Source organism: Cajanus cajan, chromosome 3 (genome assembly GCF_000230855.2).
Source record: "Cajanus cajan strain Asha chromosome 3, NIPB_CcT2T_4, whole genome shotgun sequence".
Taxonomy (NCBI): domain Eukaryota; kingdom Viridiplantae; phylum Streptophyta; class Magnoliopsida; order Fabales; family Fabaceae; genus Cajanus; species Cajanus cajan.
Window position 1 is genome coordinate 22,491,168 of NC_138519.1, and position 15,649 is coordinate 22,506,816.

Genomic DNA, 15,649 nt, shown 5'->3' on the forward strand with positions numbered 1-15,649 from the left:
GGGGGGGGGGGTGAATTGAGTTATCCAATTTTTTAACTTTTATGAATTTTTAAAGATGCCTTCTAAAGATTTATTTTCTAAAGCAAAATGTATGTAATGATAAAAAAATTTACTCAATCACAATTAAATAACAAGTAATTAAAAAGTGTAGGGAAAGAAGAATTACAAACTCGTTTTATACTGGTTCGGCCAATCCTGCCTACGTCCAGTCCTCAAGTCTCCAACTTGAGATTTCCACTATTCTTGTAACTTTTACAAGACTTGAATCCTCCAACACCTTGGAACTCCCTTTCCTTGTGTTGAGATTCAAAAACTAACAAGGAGAAAAACCCTTTATCCTTTATAGATCAAATAATCAAGTGGGTATTATAGAATGATTCTCTTTGAAGAGTAGATATTACACTTTTATGATCTTAATGAACTCTTTAGATAATTATGAAATTTAACATGGCCAAGAAGTTTTGTAAATATGTTTTTCACAATAGAGTTTGTAGAGTTCGAAACATTCTTCTGAAAAATTATAAGTATTTATAGACAATTGTTTCTTAGGTTATGTTTTTTCATGAAGAGTTGTAACTCTTTATAATTTTTTAGAAAATTTTCTCTAGTAATCAATTACAAGGCTTGGTAATCAATTACAATGGTTTTTAAGTTCAAAAAATTTGAAACGTTGTATTTTTTAAATTCAAATTTTTGAAGTTCCCTCTTCTGGTAATCGATTACAAGGATTGGTAATCGATTACCAGAACACCTTTCAACATTTGAATTTTGAACTTAGAAGTTTTCTTCTTCTAGTAATCGGTTACTTAGAGTGGTAATCGATTACCAAATAGATATAACAATTTGCTTTTGAAAAATTTATGATTTGAAATCCTTATTATAATGGTCAAGTGAAATTTGCAATTTCTAAAAATTCATTTTACATATTGAGCTAAGTAGTCAAGACTTATCTAGTTATTTCTTGAAATCTTGCTTCTTGATCAACTTGTTTTATCTTGACCTTTTATTTTTTACAATGATTTGACATCATCAAAATTTTGTGCATATTTTATTCCACAAGTTCAAAGGAGATATTTTTTAGGAAGCAATTTTATCCCAATTCTTACAAATTCATTTTCATGGGGATTGAGAATCTAACTATCCAAACTTAGAAGAAATATTTAATAATATAAAAAGCCACAATATGATTTTTTAAAACAAAAATATATAGTGGAGGTTCATCTTTATTCCGAAATATTCAATTTCCATTGTTCCTCCACAATATTCTTTTCTCCCCTTCTCTCCCTCTTTTTTCCTTTTTTTCTTTCTTTCTTTCTCTCTCTCTCCCCCCATTCACTCTATATCTTATGTGTCATTATTTTTTGACCTTGTGAAGTTTAATGACATTAGGTGAAAATATTTTTTCAGTCCTAATAATTTAACTTACTTTACATTTTAGTTCCTATAATTTAAAATAGTTGTTTTAGTCCATATACTTATAATTTTTTAATCCTTTTAGTTCTTGTCATTAATTTATTGTAACATTGTCTTTTTTGTGTTTATATAGCAAAAGTACTCAACTTTGTGTTTTTGATATTGAATTTACTTTGCTAGATTTATTTTAAATTAGGTCCCTTGATACTTTGTGTCTTTTTTTTTTTTTTACTTTTTTTTTGTGATTCTTTTAATTAGGGCACCTTTTTTTTACCCTCACAAAAGTGAAGGCCTTTATCATGTTAACACAAAAAGAGATGACATTAAAAAAAAAAAATAATGACATGAACTAAAAAGAATTTAAAAAGATAAGTATAGAAACTAAAAAATATATATTAAACTATAGAGACTAAAAAGAATTAATAAAGATAAACATATTGACAAAAAAATATCCATTTTACAATATAAAGATTAAAAGATAAATTAAATAAAATTATAGAGATTAAAAATATATTTTAACCATAGTTGAGTTTGTATTTTTTTTTTCTAATTTATTGATATTTATTAACATTTTTTATTCATTTGAATGAAATGAAATAACACAATTTATCCATATTATCAAGTTATAATTTTCTTTATTTATTTCTTTTATTGAAATTTTTATTTAAATAATTTTAATTATAAGTTATCAATTTTTTTAAAATAATTTAAATTTTATCAAATATAAATATTATTATATATATATATATATATATATATATATATAATTTTTTATGTATGTAATTAGTTTTTTATTACCGTTAAAGTAGATTAGATTATAAAAGAAAGTTGAATGTCATATTTTTAATTAAGATTTGAATAAATAAATATATTTAACGAGTAATAAGGTTATTTTAATAAAAAAAATCTTTTTAAAATAACATTTATATGCCTAAAAAAGTATTATTATAATTATACGTGAAGATTTTTAATTCTTGCAAAAATTTATATAAATATTTCTAAGAAATTTTATAAGCAACTAAATAAATTTTACCTTTTCAAATATTATGATTTGTAAGATTAATTCTCATTGATCGTAATTCTTAAATATAAACAAACTTTTTTATTGTGAAACACTTCCTATATTTTAATCATATGAGATGCATAAATTGTTCAATTTATCATGTATATGAGATGCATAAATTATTCAATTTATGTTTAAAATTGAAATATAACTAAAATTGAGGGTAAAAGAATAGAACAGAAATAAGTCATATAACTTACAACACACAAACAATCCAGTCAATACTTAATGGTACAATTTATCACTGCATCATGTGTATGCCAATTAAATTCAAAGACACAAGACGATTTGAATGTGCATAAGAAAGTTTGCCAATTACAAAACAAACACACACTTCATTATCTTTGTTTTTCATGACCATTTATCATTATAATTACACTCTTTGCATAATATATAGAATAGAACAATGTATTTCATCATCAACTGGGTAGACCGACACACTTAATTATTTTTGTTCTTTTTAACACAAACAAACATAGTAAAAGTAAGCCACTTTGTTTAACATCACCAACTCTGTCGTCAATCTCCTCTCACTGCAATGTTGGAGTAGAACACTTGGACTCAGCCTAGACAAATTATAAAAATTCTGAATTTAATTATAAATTGAGCCAGTAAATGTAGCATACTATAACACATGTTATATACACAAGGTCTCATGATTATCTCAAAAATCACACCAGCAAAAAATCCATTTCGACGATTACCAGTAAACATATTTCTACAAAAATAAAATGATTCTTTTATAAAATTGCTTAATAATGCATAGTTTGACTTGATCAACAAGTTTACGGAAGAACACTAGCCTTATAATATTCACCCAATTAATGTAAAAAAAAATTACTATATCTCACAAACAAAAATGTAATAATTTGACCAGCATTAATTTGTTAATAATTCATGTACCACATTTCGATTCTTCCTTAGTATATATACTTGAAGAACCCAAATGGTTAAGAGCACAAGAAGCATCAGGAACTTCAAGCATGATGCAACTCAAAAGTTTAATACATTACGCTAAATATTATGATCTTGACTCACCTTCATAAGTTAGTTGAATCATATTTTCCCAATAAAAGATTATACCCTATTTATAAATTCTTCCACAAGAAAATGTCTAATATCTCCTTTTGATCAATAAAATCAAACTTATACTTAAAAATTCATTATATCTCACCACTTTGGAAAATAAGATTGATATTATTCCTATCTATAAACAATAGAATGTGATTATTATGACAAATTTTTGTTTTATTCTTACTAATGTTTCAGATTTGAATTTAGATAACTAAGTAGTTGTTTCCATAAACATCTTCATAAACACTTGTAAAAGAAGAAAATATGAAGAAAATAAAATAAGTTTTCTCAAAAGATAAAACTAGTTCATCCATAAAATAATTAAATTACAGAAGTTATTATAACTTCTCTATTTTTTTAAACTTGCGTATAAAACTAATTTTTACTTATGAAAAAATTGTTTTTATTTTTCTTTTCTATTTTCTTCTTTTATAAGTGTTTATAAAAAGAAATTTATATAACACACCTTAAATCATATATTTGTTATGTCTTGTGACTTATGAATTTTTAAACACATCCAAATATATAATCGTACATATATCTTATTTTTCATATCTCTTTTATTAAATGAAGCAACCTTTCACTTAGCTAAAAGTCCATGATTTAAAAAGTGAGGTTCTCTCCAATTCGGTCTCACCAAGCAAATTTTTAGATAGACGTTTAAATTCATATTTTTGTTTTATTCTTACTAATGCTTCATATTTGAATTTAGATAATTAAGTAGTTGTTTCCATAAACATCTCCATAAACACTTGTAAGAAAAGAAAATATGAAGAAAAATAAAGTAAGTTTTCTCAAAAGATAAAACTAGTTCATGGATAAAATAACTAAATTATAGAAGTTATTAGAACTTCTCTATTTTTTAAATTTGCGTATAAAATAATTTTTATTTATGAAAAAATTAATTTTTATTTTTCTTTTCTATTTTCTTCGGTACTTATAAAAAGAAGTTTATATAATATACCTTATATCATATATTTGTTATGTATTATGACTTATGAATTTTTATACACTTCTAAATATATGTCGTACATATATCTTATTTTTCATATCTCTTTTACTAAATGAAGCAACCTCTCACTTAGCTAAAAGTCCATGATTTAAAAAGTGAGGTTCTCTCCGGTTTTGCTTTACCAAGCAAATTTTTAGATAGACGTTTAAATTCACTTACTGAATCTCCTCCTTGCCAAATGAATGTTCTCCAAAACACCTCATCATATTTGGAATTTCGCTTAGTGAATTATCTATTGGCTAAGTAAAATTATTAATGTTGTTATTTAAGCTTTAATCTTCTACTCTAATAATAGTGATCATGTGTGGGATATTAGGAGAGGGAGGAAGACAACTAATTATGATTGGTTAAAGTGTTAGGAAGTTGCGTGATGTTTCTTACGAAAGAGAAAAAGGAGTGTAGAGTGAAAAATTGTAATAAAGAAGAAGAATACGAAGGTTTCATACTGCTTTTATTATTATAGAATTACATTTCTGTTTGATGCAAATATATAATAATTTCACATCACAACAATTACAATCTGCATCGCAATGATCACAACTACAATTGAAATTTAGAATCATGATATAAACACATATACACACACATATAAAGAGAATCAGGATCTGTTGATAGCAGGTACAAGTCTAAAAACTTACACCAAATTTTATACCTTTGATTATGTTTTGTATGATGAAAATTTAATAGATCCAATTGTTAAATTATGTGATATCATACTCAATATCTTGTATATCAAATTTATATGATTTGAATATTTCTAGATATGTTATTCAAAAATAGATATTCACACATATTTTAAATATCATATTATATGTTAAAATAAAGTAATGTGATAAACTACTAAATAATTTTGAAATCATGTGAAATTTGATATTCATGATGATACCAGCTCTATGTGAGGCCTAAGTGTATAATAGAGCAAACCAAGTTGTTAAAATATTATTACTTATATTAGAGCATATGACTATTAGTTATTTTATTGTTCATAAACCCACGAGAAGGGTTGAATTTCTTTTGTTGTTATGTTTGTTCACCCTTATAAGGGAATTATAATTCTCCATGTTATATATGAAAAGAAATATTTTAGTTTTGCCTTTTAGTTTAGTCTAACTTATATCTTAGCCTAACATTTTGGTGCTTTCATAAGCTTACCCTAATGTCTCCGAAAGCTACTCCCTCCTCCCACATAGAAGAGACGATCAAACCTTTCATCCATAAATTCCAGTGCATCCAAACACACCTTGACAATCATGAATCCATCCAAGATGAGCATCATAAAACCTGCCAATCTACCATGAAAGGGGTACTTGACCAACTTACCATTTTTAACAAATGAACCACTTGTCCTAGATCAAAGCATTCTCCTGGTTCCCCCACTTCCCAAATACCATTGCAACTTCCCTTTTCACCACTAACACCCTTAAGTCGACCCCCTCCACCTCGAATAGATTTCCATATGGCCTTACTCGTAACTTGATCAAAACCACTTCAATCCCTTACCTTTCAAAACTTACCTCCCACCCCCACCTACCCCTCCAAATCCCCAAATTCATTATCCCAAACTTCAACTTAATACATTTGATGGATTTGACCCATTAGATTGGCTTTTCTAAGCAGACAATTTCTTTACTTTCTACCAAATTCCCTAGGAATAGGGCAATTGCTTATTGCTACCTTTTACATGAAGGGTGATGCTTTGATTTGCTTTAAATGAATGTTTCAAAACAACCAATTATCATATTGGTTTTCCATCATTCAAGATTTGGAACTCCTTATTGGCCAATCATCTTTTGAGAATCATGAAGCTTCCCTATTCAAGCTTTGTATGCGTATTTTAGTGGCCAAATATCAATAATGAAAAAGTTGAATAATTGCGCTATTTGTAACATCCCAAAATTTCTAAAATAAAATAAAATAAATTTCTTTTGATAAAAATTATATAAGCTTAGTTAGCTAATGAATTAATTAATTAATCTTATAATATAAATAATTTTTTATTTAAATAAAATAATAATGATGGGTATAGAGAGGAAGAAGAGTTTGGGTTGGACTCTAGGCTTAGTTTGAAGACTATTAAAAATAAAATAAGTGCTAGGTTTGCATTATTCTCCCTTTTGAAATCGCCCTTTTGAAACCCCAAGATCACCTACAAAAGAGAACCTAGAGGTGGCCATTAAAGAGAGTGTGGAGTAGCGACTTAGACTATAGGATAACACATAGTACTATGAGATTACCACTTAAGGTAAGGGAGAGTGAGATAGTCGCACTTATGGATACATATGAGTGGTAAGGGTAGTGAGGTGATCTGATGGAATCATGCCTAGGAAGGCAAGAGGTGACAATCTAAAAGATCCAAGAGAAATGGGTTAGACAAGGTTGGGCCAGTCAAGGCCCAATGGGCCCGATGGGCTTGGAAGGCCCAAGTTGAGTGTCTCATGGGCCATATCTTATGTTAGCTATTTTCTTTATGTCTTTTATATATCATATTAGTGTAGGTTTCATATATTTTGGGTCTTGTATTTTGACCATTTTTGATAGCATTTTAGGCTATAGGCTTATTGGGCCTAGTTTTTGGGCTTCGTGGGCCTTTGGGCTTTTGGTACCCAATATTGGACTCATTTTCATTCTTGTAATTTTTCCTTTCCATTGTATTTGTTTGGCCATTGTATTTAGGCCATTAGAATAGGAAAATACAAGGAAAACTTAAGTGGACGAATTAGGTTAAATTAGGGTTAATTTGGAAGTCATTTAAGTTGCATTTGAGTCACATGTTCCTCACCACTAGTAGCTGAACATGTGCTCACTCAAATACAACCCTAAATGCTATCTAAATTAAACCTAAATGCATGGAACACCTAAACTCACGGACTTACACATGTGCACCTAAATTTGAATTCAAACTTTAGGCGCCAATTTTGTGTAGCCTTGTTTAGGCTCCAATGCTACTCAAATCCGTGGCTACTTAAGTGAATCCTTCACTCATTGTACACACTTTTGAATATATTGAATTTTTTGAATCATTCTTCAGCAAATTCCTCAAGAGTCACCGAATTAGAGAGAAAGAGAGAGTGCCTTCTAAAACCCTAGAACTAACCTAGTTCCTACCTTTTGAAGTGAGCAATCTCTTGATTGCTTAAGCTTGGATGCTTCCATCCTTGGCTTAGACCTTTTCATTCGAAGAATTTCTTCCTTCCAAGAGTTCTTGTTTTCGGTCACAAGTTTCCTTGAAGTGGATCCGAGCTTAGGTGAAGTTAAGGAGAGGATCTTCAATCACTTCTCCTACCTTCTCCATCATTTTTGGTATCAAGAGCAAGGTTCTTCAAGGAGATAAGTTTTCTTGTGTTTGAACCGTGTGTCTTGTTGTTCTTTGTGTTCTTATTGTCTTGTTTGAGTTTTCTATTGGATCTATTTGATTTGAATTAAATTTTTGTTCCATAGATCCATTGTTGATTGTATTTGATTTTCTTCCACAATCAATTTGTTTAGGACCTATTTGCTTGTGTTTATTTTGTATTTGTTTGAGTCTCTCATCTCCTTACATGTGTCCATGATTGGACTTCATACATTTGCAATAGATTTTTGTTTTGAATCCTTGTTTTGTCTTAGTAAGTTGTGTTTAGTCCTTATATGTTGCAAATTCCTTGAATAGCATGTTTAACCTAGTTTTCTTTTGAGTTGATTGTCTATATTTTGTTTTCGGTTTGCTTAATCTTTGTGCCTACCTATATGTGCTTTTTGTTTTACCTTATGGAGTTCATAATTTGCTATTAGTTCTAGGAAATTTCTTATAGTTAGGTTTCCATTGTGTACTTAAGTTTTCAAATCACTTTCTATAAAAAAATTCTTGAAACAATTTTTGTTACTTAAAATTTCAAGTGATTCATTCTACTTCTAGTGCATTATTTTCTTTTGGATTCAAAGTTTAAAAGTGTAGTGGCTGGAAAAATAGAGAAAAATACAGAGCATGATGTTTCAAAATAGTTAAAAAAAAAAAAGTGAACAAAAGAATCCAATCAAAAACCTAAAAACTAATGCACTAGTTCATTCATTTTCACTTGAAATTTGTCAATCTAGAAGTCTTGGTTTTAATACTTTGGAATTGTGAAAATTTTGAAAAACAAAGGCAAGTGTCTTCTATGGAATATCAATTTGAATTCAGGAAAAGAAAAGAATAAAAAAAATAATAAAAAGCAATTATAGAAGCAAAAGCCGAGAAGAACAAAAGCAAGAAAATTCACTTGATTCCTCAAAATTCTTTGGACTACTATTTTGTGTGTACTCGTTCAAATTCCTTCAAATTTTTTATGTTGTTTTGTAAATATACTCTAGTGCCTATCTAGGAGCTTTCCTTACTGAGTGCTAGCTTTCATTGGAGTCTTATTTTTCAGCTTTCTTTGTTGGATATCTTTGAGTCTTGTCATAAACACTTTACTCTTCACTTTTTGGTATAAGCTTTATAAATTGTGCTTTTGTTGCTTGTCTTGTTTTCATTGACTAAACATTCTGTGCTGGAAGTGACCTCAAATCCTTGCTTAAGGATCAAACATTGACTCAACAAAAAGTAGGAAAAGACTTGGACATTAAGACTTCAAAATTTGACCTAATTTAGTGGCCAAACTTTTCCTAAAATACATTCACAAGAGTGACAATCCTTTAACCTTGTGAGCAGCCTACATTAACCATTTTGTTGTGTTCATTGTGCAGGGTCCAGGAGCAACTTGATTCAAGGGTTAGTGGCGGATTGGAACACTTAAACAAGTGTTAGAAAATTGGACAACAAATCCGTCACTAATTTTGTCACTAAAGCCGCCATTTATTATTTTCTAGGCTAGTTTAAATTTTTGCAATCTCTCTTGTATTTTAAACCAATTTGTAAAGCTTGGAGGGAGTATTAAGAAGTTGTTCAGGTATATCTAAACCCTTGGTAACCTACTCACGTGTAGTCCTAGTGGAAGTGGCTTGGAAATTTCATATATTTCAAGCTTCCACTTAGGGCAAACCGACTAGTTGCTTATCCTTGCTTCCTTTAAGTTGTTTGAACTTTAAATTGTTTACTTCGCTGCCTTATTTCGACTAGCTTGTGTAGAGTTTATTTGTCACATTTTAGATAGCTTCAAAAATAATTGTGAAAAGCATACAACATAAAAAAAAAATTGTGAAAATTTGTGGAATTGAAAATACGACAAAGGAGTTTAGTGATTTCCACTTGAAAAGACTTGGTTATTAAGTGGCTCTTAGTAGCTCACCTCCCTTGATAGTGCAATTGTACACTTAGACTTTCAAGTGCTATTTTTTGTTCCTAGAAAAGTCCAAAAATATTTTCTTTTTGCATAGCATATAAAAACAAAATTCTTTTGTTTAATCATGAGAAAATATTCCTCAAGTGGTAGTGATTCAAGCTCTCCAAAAAGTTTTTCACATCCTACTCAAAGGCTTAAATCACTAACACCTTGGACAAAGCAAGAAGTGTTAAAAAGAGAAAAAGAAAAACTTGAAAGAGAAGTACAACTTGCAATTTTGGAGGAAGAAATTCACATTCTTAAACAAAAGGAAGAAAAACTTTTAGAAAAAAGAAAAATTGAGAAAAACAAGAGAAAAAGAAAGAAAAAAAGCATTTCTCTTAGGGAAGAGTAAGAAAGAAAATATCTCCTCTAAAGGACTTGTGAGTGAAGAGAGTTGTTCTATAAACCATTTGCAAAATACTCTCTTCATACATCAAGACCTTAACTCTTACCCTTATGCTACCACTAGTCATGAAGTAGAGATTCTAGAACAAAATATTTTAAAGAAAAATGAATCTCAACTTCAAGATGTAGTGAAGAAGGAGTGGACTACACTTAGTTCTACTTCTTGTGCTACTTTCTTGGAGGTGCCCAAGAAGGATAGCCTCCCTCTCTTTAGGACTCCTTCCACCTTAGTTGTTCTAATAAAGCACCAAAATTTTGGAATATATTGTTTGAAAGATACATCTTGTCATAACTCATATTCTATTTTTGATCTTATGGGAAGTTCATCTTTATTTGAACTTAATTTGCCTTCTTCCCTACAAGATAAAAATAGTTTATATGAGTTTTCAGGATTTCACAAGACATTATCTTTTTATCCACCAAACAATATGATTCAAAATTATTTAGGAAGTTTTCTTCTAGTATTGTTTTTTAGAGCATGCCTAGGTTACCATTTAGGGTATTTTAGGCAAGATGTTTTACTTTGTAGAAATCATTATTTCCATTGTGTTAGTCTTAGTGTTATTACATTTTTAGGATTTCATTCTAGGTTATGCTTAGTAGAGGATCCTATATCGAATTTTAGAGAATTTACTTTTAAGACGTTAGTTGTCTTTGTGAGACTAGATATAAGGATTCCTCTTTGGATTTCCAATTTATTTGCTTCACATGAACATTTCACCTCTCATACATGGTATATTGTGCATGTAGGTGATGGTTCTCATCATATGGATCCTCGAGATTTGAGGACAAATCCTTTTCAAGAGGGAGGGGATGATGGAATCATGCCTAGGAAGGCAAGAGGTGACAATCTAAAAGATCCAAGAGGAATGGGTTAGACAAGGAGGTTTGGGCCAATCAAGGCCCAATGGGCCCGATGGGCTTGGAAGGCCCAAGCTGAGTGCCTCATGGGCCATATCTTATGTTAGCTACTTTCTTTATGTCTTGTATATATCATATTAGTGTAGGTTTCATATATTTTGAGTCTTGTATTTTTACCATTTTTTATAGCATTTTAGGCTATAGGCTTATTGGGCCTAGTTTTTGGGCTTCGTGGGCCTTTGGGCTTTTGGTACCCAATATTGGGCTCATTTTCATTCTTGTAATTTTTCCTTTCCATTGTATTTGTTTGGCCATTGTATTTAGGTCATTAGAATAGGAAAATACAAGGAAAACTTCAGCGGACAGATTAGGTTAAATTAGGGTTAATTTGAAAGTTATTTAAGTTGCATTTGAGTCACATGTTCCTCACCACTAGTGGCTGAACATGTGCTCACTCAAATACAATCCTAAATGCTATCTAAATTAAATCTAAATTCATGGAACACCTAAACTCATGGACTTACACATGTGCACCTAAATTTGAATTCAAATTTCAAATTTGAATTCAAACTTTAGGCGCCAATTTTGTGTAGCCTTGTTTAGGCTCCAATGCTACTCAAATCCGTGGCTACTTAAGTGAATCCTTCACTCATTGTACACACTTTTGAATATATTGAATTTTTTGAATCATTCTTCAGCAAATTCCTCAAGAGTCACCGAATTAGAGAGAAAGAGAGAGTTCCTTCAAAAACCCTAGAACTAACCTAGTTCCTACCTTTTGAAGTGAGCAACCTCTTGATTGCTTAAGCTTGGATGCTTCCATCCTTGGCTTAGGCCTTTTCATTCGAAGAAGTTCTTCCTTCCAAGAGTTTTTGTTTTCGGTCACAAGTTTCCTTGAAGTGGATCCGAGCTTAGGTGAAGTTAAGGAGAGGATCTTCAATCACTTCTCCTACCTTCTCCATCATGATCCCTAAGCCTTTTCGGCTTTTAAATGAGTCTCTGTTAATGTTAAGTATGATTTGTGTGTGAAACTTTTATTTTATGATGTTTATGATTGTATTTTTGTGGCTTATTTATTGTATACAAAATGATATTTTGTTTGAGGGTAATGGTTGTATACATAATTTTGGGTTTATTTTGTAATTAGATGAATTTGCATAAATTGGCCTTATATGCGTGTTCTATATGTGTTATATGCTGTTTTTATTGAATATTTGAGAGGAAGAGATTGATTAATGGTTGAAGATGGGTTTAGAGGACCTTGTATATCATAGTTTGCAATTTTGCAAAGTGTAGAATTTGTGGTAACATTAGGCATGATGAATTCAGATGTCTACGTTGGGCATGGAGGGAATCATGCCAAGCACAAGGATTTTAAGGAGAATATTAACTTCTATATGTTGTGCTAAGGGTGTCTCGCTCGATGCCTTTCAACATTATTTTTTAGATAAGGTGACAACAAGCGTGACCCAGATCACATCAAGCGAGTTAGTTCCAAAGGGGTCCCTGAATCTTTAGCACTCGGCATGTGGGCATCCATGTTGGGCACAAATTAGGTAGCGAGGTCTCAAACCTCTTCATGCTAGATGTAGATGACACCATGTCAAACAAGAATCTTGTAGAGAATATATGATGATGCATTTTGTGGTGGGTCACTATGAGGTGATGTGGCAAGATATGGTGGATAAGTCCAGGACTGCAATCTAGCATAGTTGCATTAATTGTTGTATGTATGTGTTGATGTAGTGGTGTTGGTAGAGTTCATGCATACATGTTTCGTTGTAGGATATTGTGATATGGGAGTTAATCATGTTCAATTATAATACTTTGATGGGACATTGATAGACATCCCCTAGTTGAGGATGAATCGGTGGGGATCACTTCAGATAGGGTGGTCCTTACACTGTAAATGGGATAGTTCCATTCTATGACTCTTAGGCTATTTTAAGTTGATGAGGAGGAGGAGGAGAATGGTACCACAGGCATATAAAATTATATGCATGCATTGCACGAGTCTATATATATTATTTGCAATTGATTGGGTTGCTTAAATGAATATAAAGTGAATTAGGGTAATTGAGATAAGTGTTGCCATTAGCTACTCTTATGTTTCATATGTACTATACATGGATGCGATATATTCTCATTCCCTGTTTTTTATTGTTTGTGTTTTGGACGATCACCATTTGTAGACATTGATCAGGTACTAGAAGAGGATTTTGATGGAAGCAATGCTTGATATGTACTTCATTAGTTACTCTATGATCATACTATGATAGTGTGACATTAAGGTTAGATAGTTTATATTTCTTTTAGTCTAATAGAGTGTATTAATTTTATGACTTTAACTTGTTGAAATTTTATATAATTAGACAATTGTGCAATATAGATTATTTTGAGAACTTAATTATATTTTTCTTTTATTGAAGAGTTTTATTTTATGAAGAATTTGTGAACTCTTTTACTGAAACGATCAAGTTTAATTATAAATTTGAATCTTGTAAACTAATTTTTTTTGGTAAAAAGGTGTCATATTATTGGCTTGTACCCCTTACACTCATAAACCATTTCATTGTTAGCCTAACAGAGGAGATTCAATGCAAATTGGCTATCCTTAAACCTATTGATGTTACCCAAGCTATTAAGTTAGCCAAATTGATCGAATTCAAAATTAAATATTCCAAATCTCGTTCTTTTTGAACCTATCCATCCATTCTTTCTACATATAAACTCACTACTAACCCATCTATAACCACATCTTCCTCAACCAACTCTCCCCTCCTTATACAAAGTTTGTCCCAAGTTCAACTGCAAGAATGTAGAGTCCCTAACCTATGCTATAATTGTGATGCTAACTTTCATGTGGGCCACATATGTGCAACTCCATAATTTTTCTTATTACTAAGTAATAATATTAAAGACATTAATGATCCTATATTCAAAGGTTGCATAACTCTACACACGATCTTGAGTATAATATCATTCAATTTAACGACTTTGCATTATACAAAAAGTTATTAGAGGTATAAGATTTGGTGTAAATTTTTAGACTTACACCTAATATCAACTTATCTTGGCTCATACACATGCACAGACACACATATTCATCTTTTCTCTTTAATATTAGTATTTTAATTTTTTGCTCAATACTTGTTGTAGTTAATTTTGATTGTCCATGGTTTGATTTTTTTTATTTAAATGTTATCGTAAAATACTTTTGAAATCTAGAGCTAAAGAAAAATATTTAATGAACCTCATATTTAGGGATGTAACTTGATTCATTAGTCATTTTGAAACCTTAATGCTTAAAGAAATTTCATTTGTAAAGTATTCAAGGGATTGATTGTTAATAATGAAACTTAGGCTTTCATTTTGTAAGGAATTAGGGTTTAAGAAAATTTATTAGTTGACAATAACATTGAATTTTAAAATGAGTCTTAAGTACATATTAATATATGAGACGGAAGTTTGGTGAGGCTTAATCTCATCATCTCCATTTCATTTCAAAATCCTAGATTTTTCCACCTTCTATCTAATTGATAAAATATCAAAAAGAATTTCAAATTCTTTAGTTCTTTGTTTTCTTTTTTTCAATTTCAATCATGCTTTCGATTAATAATAAGTGAAATATTCATTAGTTAAAGATAATGATTAAGTGTAAAAATTACTAAATATTTTTGAAGTTGTTTGGAAAAAATATATTGTTATTTACCATTATCTACTTATGTGATATGGTATGTGTCAAACACCTAACAACAATCATATTCTTTATTAAAGGTTATAAGATATATATATATATATATATATATATATATATATATATATATATATATATATGTATATATAATAGCCTCACCATGTTCCAATGGCTTTTCCTTGATTCATTATTCATGAATTGGATACCAAATGGAAACGAATTCTATAAATTTGTTATAGCATTACATGAATAATTAATTAGTCTAATCAATTCTTCTCTATTAATTAATTACAAAGAACATTTCAAAACAGCCATATAAGCTCATAAAAGGTAAAAACTATATAGTATGCTAACCATCATTGATTAGATTAGACAAACTTTTATATCAATTGTAAACTAGTAAATTTATGGAAATCTTCTTGTTTTTGGTTAAGTAAAAGGTTTAGTGAACACTAACTAAACTCTATTTAAAACTAAGAGAGAAATAGAAAGAAAAGTGAAAATGTATATAAATTTAATAAGTAATATTATATAATAGGAAAAGATATAAAGAACTAAGATGTAAATGGAGTGTATGATAGATATAGATATCTTTATATCATCACCTTTGAATTAATTTTGACAACTTTAAAATATAGTGATACTTTTATATTTATAGAGACAATTTTAGAAAAAAAATGAATCAAACATTCAATATCAATAAATAGATGGTAGTGATGATACATTTGACCATATGTTCAACAAATAATTTTAATAGATGTTATAAATTAATATAAAGCATGTGTTGTTCTTGATATTATCTATAAGAATCTATACTCAAATCTCTAATCACTAGAATATAT

The 15,649-nt window shown here is 29.7% G+C and overlaps 1 protein-coding gene across 3 annotated transcripts in view; it reads right to left on the bottom strand.

The window, feature by feature from the left end:
• Window positions 1–2,648: 2,648 nt before the first annotated feature.
• The window catches only part of LOC109815153 (uncharacterized), a 42,671-nt gene continuing 29,670 nt past the window's right edge, over window positions 2,649–15,649 (bottom strand). For all 3 annotated transcript variants that reach the window (XM_083070671.1, XM_020379786.3, XM_083070670.1), the window contains one exon: window positions 2,649–3,042. In XM_083070671.1, coding sequence (XP_082926797.1) covers window positions 3,007–3,042 — 36 coding nt within the window. In that variant the 3' untranslated portion in view covers window positions 2,649–3,006. The remainder of the gene's footprint in view (window positions 3,043–15,649) is intronic.